The 4,987-nt window shown below is 53.7% G+C and overlaps 1 protein-coding gene across 1 annotated transcript; it reads left to right on the top strand.

Annotated features, from left to right (window-relative positions):
• The first annotated feature begins 6 nt into the window (after positions 1 to 6).
• Positions 7 to 4,287, top strand: GPATCH3 (G-patch domain containing 3). Its single transcript, XM_026863545.1, has 7 exons — positions 7 to 59; positions 357 to 775; positions 2,092 to 2,266; positions 2,629 to 2,688; positions 2,954 to 3,075; positions 3,204 to 3,331; positions 3,929 to 4,287. The coding sequence occupies exons 2-7, from the start codon at positions 458 to 460 to the stop codon at positions 4,146 to 4,148; spliced, it is 1,023 nt and encodes a 340-aa protein (XP_026719346.1). The 5' UTR covers positions 7 to 59; positions 357 to 457; the 3' UTR covers positions 4,149 to 4,287.
• The last annotated feature ends 700 nt before the right edge of the window (positions 4,288 to 4,987 follow it).

Here is a 4,987-nt window from a genome sequence, read left to right as displayed (position 1 = left end):
CGGCGCCTCGCTACCCGGCCGCTGCCTCATCTGCAGGGTCCGCCTCAGCCCCGGCACAGGTACGAGCGGGCACCGGGGTGGGGGAGGGCCGGGACGCGCCTCACCTTGTGGGCCTGGAAAAGTCCGGTCGACCCGTTGGGCACCGGATCCACCCTCTGCGGGTCTCAGCTGCCAACCTGAGAGCACTTGGTGGTTAAAACCCCTCATGGAATTTCCTTAATGCCTTAAATCCATTATGAGGGAAACCAGAGTCGGTTTGGGGTTTGCTAACCCCCCTCCTGCCCGGGAAGGCCTCGATTTACCCCTCTCTGGTGGAGTGTGTGTTCTCTCCCAAACCCATTCCTTCTCTCCTCCAGGCGCAGAGACGTTTCCCTACAGTGGAGACAAGACAGCTGCAGACGAATCTGTCACAGAAGCAGACTTGAAGCAGCTGCCCGAGTTCAACCCCCCTTCCTTTATGCCTTATGGGAACGTGGGCACCCCCCTGAAAGTTTTTCTGGAGCTGATCCGGGCCTGCAGGCTGCCTCCCCGGATTATCAAGAAATTGCAGCTGGATTTTCCAAAGACAGGCTCATCCCGTAGGTATGGGAATGTGCCTTTTGAATACCAGGACACTGAGACAGTTATAGAAGAAGAAAGAGTTTACACTGCTGCAGGGGATGAGATCACAGAGGAAGAGGGGCCTGTGGCAAGATCTGAGGTGACTCACCCAGACAGTGCTGAGGAAGATGAGGAGGGGCACAAGAAGGAGAAAGAGGAGTTGCGCTCGGATGATGTAAGTGGATTTTTCTAGCATCGTCTGAGGTTACCTATTGTAGCTGCAAAGCTGGGAGGGCTGATGTAACTCTCCCAGTGCTTATTTTTAATCTTTTAGTTGTATTGTATGAATCACTTGACTAGAAATGGTGTTAAAATACAGTTGTTCGTGTTTTGATGTACTGAGCTCCTTGGCGCATGAACAGCATGGGCATTACCGCCTCCAACACTGCTTGTCCAAATCAAGCCGGTTGTAGGGGCTGAGCCCAAAGGGTTTGGTCAGGGATGAGCCCAAAGGTTTTGGTCCAGAAGAGCGAGCGCAGGCTCAGCTGGTGCTGTGAGAGCAGATCTCTGCCCCGCTGCACAGCAGTTCGGCCTGACTCTGCTGTAGCTTGTAAATGAGTTGACTGGAGATTCAGGAGCACGTTTGTGTGCTGCAAACAACATGCGGAGCTGTAAAAATGGTTGACCTTGAATGCTCCTGTGATTGAAGTTAGTCATTCTGAGAAAAATGGCTTTCATGACAAAGACTCCTAGAAAACTGGGCTGGACAGGCTCTCCAGAGACTATCTTGCTACCTCCACTTGACAGACGCCTGTCTAGCCTGTTCTCACAAACCTCTGTTATTACAGAGGCAGCCCAATCCCGAGGCAAGCCATTCCCGTTCTTTGCTTTACCAGAATTAACTTAGATGCCAAATCGGTGCTGCAATTTAAGGCCATTTAGGTTCCCCTAGCAACAGCAGACACAGAGAATGCTTTGTTCCCTCCTTTACAAACTTTTTATTCGGTCTTTTCTTCTCCAGACTAAACAGACTCCTCTAGCCATTTCTCACAGGCTCTGTTTCCTGGATCTTTGGCCATTCTTTTGGCTGTTCCTTGCTTAATGTCTTCCTTGGAGGGCTCTGCCCAGAACTGGGCAGGCAGCAGTAAAGCTGTCAGTCTGATCTGTGTCTGTGCCAGCGAGCTGCTTCACTGGAACTGACACAATCTCTTTAGGGATCAACTTGAGTGGAATTAATTTGTTGCTGACTTTACGTACAACACACCTGCTCCTTAAATGGGCATCTTTGCGTTACGGATCGGGTACGCTGCTGAAAGCATGCTGTGAAGTGGGTGTGATGTGGTATTTTTCACCACTTCTGTCTGCTGACTCTGAAGATGGCATTAGTCACGGGAATGAGGTCATCAGTGCTGGTCGTGTTAGTGCCTGAAAACAGCAGGCTGAGACGAGCTCTGTTGACAAAGCTGTTTCGTAGGGAAGGCGAGGGTCAGGGGAGCAGGGAGGAGGCTGTGTGCTGTTGGTGTCACCCACCTTTCACTGGCTCCTTTGCAGGACAATGATACCTGTGAGGAGTGGGAGCGACATGAGGCTCTGCACGAGGATGTGACCAAGCAGGACCGCACAGAGGAGCGGCTCTTTGAAGAGGAGATTGAGCTCAAGTGGGAGAAAGGCGGCTCTGGCCTTGTCTTCTACACGGATGCTCAGTACTGGCAGGAGAAGAATGGAGGTAACATTGGTGTTTGTGTCACTGAGTCACTAACCACCATGAGCCGGGGGGCCCAGCCCTGCAGGCAAATCAGGTATAACCCCATATGAGCATTCCAAACCAGCTACAGATATGAGCATCTTGCCATCACTTTTTAAACTTTCCCTCAATCACAAAACCTGCAGTGGCTCAATCCAGTCGCCAGAGACCCCGGCGGTCCCACTGGCAGCCTGTTGTCTAAGTGCTGTGGTTTGTGGAGTCTCTGATACTGTTTTCTTCCTATTTTATTAGAGAAAATAGAGAGCTGGGCCAGCAGCAAGCAGCTCTTCTGTGTCAAACTTCCACAGCCATCACTAAAACCGGTGCTTTCCTTCTCTTGGCAGACTTTGATGAGCAGACTGCAGATGACTGGGATGTGGACATGAGCATCTACTATGACAAAGGTACCTGAGCTGAAACCTTCCCTCTCAGGAAACCAGGGAGGTTGGGTAATTCTGACCCTGCAGAATTGCTGCAGTGGGATTCTGTCATCCTTTGAAAGCATCCAAGATGTCAGTGCACTTGAAACAGTGTTTTTCTTGTCTGGCAGTGAGAGTTGCCAAAAAGAACAGGTTCTGCCTCCTTGTTGCGTGGTGCTCTGGGGGGAACGAAGGTAGTGAATGGCTTTCCCGAGCTGTGCTGCTCTGACTCTTGCTTCTTCCTCCCTAGATGGAGGTGATAAGGATGCTCGGGACTCAGTCCAGATGTGGCTGGAGCAGCGACTCCGGGATGGTTTGGAGGATGGGTCTGTTTCAGGGCAACAGATTGGCACCTTCGAGAGATACACCAAGGTGAGCTTTGGGAGGGGATGGGGCAGGACAGGAGAGGCTGCGGTGGTGATGCCCAGAGGATGTGGGCTAGGGAGAGGAGGGCTCTGGAAAGATGAGGGGGGTCTGTGACATTTTTTCCCCTCTCCCAGGGCTTTGGCAGGAAGGTGCTGGAGCAGCAGGGCTGGACGGAGGGGCTGGGGCTGGGGAGCAGGAACTCTGGAATGGCTGAAGCTCTGGACAACGAGGGTCAGAACCCCAGATGCAAGAGGGGGCTGGGGTAAGTACCCAACCCTGCCCTGCCAGCCTGTGGTCAGAGCCTCTGCCTGGGCTCTCTGGGCTGACACAGCAGTGAATGGCCCGCAAAAGGAGCCGAGTGTGAACCAGAACTGTAAAGCTTGTCCCGGGGATCTGCCTTTCTCTGCACAGCTGGTGGCAGAGCCTGTCTCAGAGCTCCAGAGCTAAATGTGCTGCTTTCCTGATGGTCCAGTGCTCCTTAGAGGAGCTTGTAATGTTAGAGCAGGACTGGAACCATTTGCAGTGCACAAGCACGAAGAGACCACTGTGCTTGGGGGCCTGAGGGTCACCTCTGCTAGAATGTTCTGGTCGGAAGAGCCCAAGTGACGTGAGCTGTAGCTGTGCACCTTCACCCTTTCCTTCTCTGGGGTTTCTGGAGGCTTTGTGGGGTGCTGTGTTTCACTGGGAGGGCTGGCTTTTGTTCTAGAGCAATCTTGCAGCCGGGAATAGGACAAAAGTCCTTATTGCCTTGTCTTGGCCCACTTCTCCCCTGCAGCGTGTGAAGGAGATGAGCTGGGACGCACGGGCGTGTCTGACTGCCTCAGCAATGTTGGACCAAACGTTTCCTGCTTCCCTCTAGGTACCACGGGGAGAAACTGCCAACTTTCAGCAAGGTGAAAAAACCCCGACAGGACGCTCCCATCCTCATTTCTACCATCTATGATGACCCTGACCCAAAGGACAGCGGTGACCAGCTGCTCAGGCGCCAGCCGCCCACTGCCATGAAGTACAGGCAGGACATGGCGTTTGTCCGGGCGTCACACGGTGCTCTGGAGAGCTTCAGTGCCCAGTCACGCTGAGCAGAGACTCACAGCCTTTGTACTGGTTCTGCTCCTGTGGAGCACAGGCTGGCTCCTGGTCTCGGGTTTGGAGCAGCGCATTCAAATATTTATTTTTGGAAGAAATACAGACTTGTAACAAAAACTGCTTCAGTGTTTTGTTTTGTGGGGTTTTTTTCCCCCTAATTGAACCATTCAAATGAGGGGAAATAGTGCTGGTCCTGGCTGTTCAGTGGGAGTGGGGAAGGGTGCTGTGTTTGACTAGCAGTTTAAAGCCAGTGCTACTGCCTGGATCAACAAAGCTTGTGTGCTAGGTCAGCCTAAAAAAACAGAACTCATAGTTTGTGGCTGCTTGAGACCCGAGGAAGGACAAGTACAGACAGGGCCAGCCATGGCACGGTAACTGTCCTGCCGAAAGCTCGCTGCTGGCCTGCAGCTTCGCGTTGCTTGGGCGTGACAATCCCACACTCCTGGGAGAAACTCGTCAGGATGAAAGACTCGTCCTGGCAGCCTCCGGAGGAATTCTGTGGGAGGCGTTTCCCTGCGGTCGGGCATAGCGGGTGCTTCCTTCCACAGCTCTCTGACGTGTCCCGTTTTCCTGACGCAAGCACTCTGCTCTGCGGAGGGGGAGAGCCTTCGGCCCAGTGACCCGGTCTGGGGGGGGGTTGGATGGGAACGCTCAGCTGGCAGGCTCCTGCTTGGCCACTTGCGTCTTCTTTAAGGCTATCGCTGTGTCGGGGGGGTGCGGGCTGCAGTTTCCTCTTCCCTTAGAGACAGCGCTGGGGGTGGCGTTGTGCTGGTGGGAAAAGGGGCCGGCGCCGGGACTCGAACCCGCGACCCACACCCCGAGCCCGGGCTTC

Source organism: Athene cunicularia (assembly GCF_003259725.1).
Source record: "Athene cunicularia isolate RWA chromosome 23 unlocalized genomic scaffold, athCun1 chr23_part2, whole genome shotgun sequence".
NCBI classification, from domain to species: domain Eukaryota; kingdom Metazoa; phylum Chordata; class Aves; order Strigiformes; family Strigidae; genus Athene; species Athene cunicularia.
The sequence above is the reverse complement of the archived record's forward strand: the minus strand, read 5'-3'. Positions and strand labels throughout refer to the sequence as shown.

Bases quoted from the DNA above. Each gene is read 5' to 3' on its own strand.
- GPATCH3 (XM_026863545.1), top strand. From the start codon at position 458: ATGCCTTATGGGAACGTGGGCACCCCCCTGAAAGTTTTTCTGGAGCTG. The intron at 776-2,091 runs GTAAGTGGATTT...GCTCCTTTGCAG, and splicing joins AGGAGTTGCGCTCGGATGAT to GACAATGATACCTGTGAGGA. The intron at 2,689-2,953 runs GTACCTGAGCTG...CTTCCTCCCTAG, and splicing joins GAGCATCTACTATGACAAAG to ATGGAGGTGATAAGGATGCT.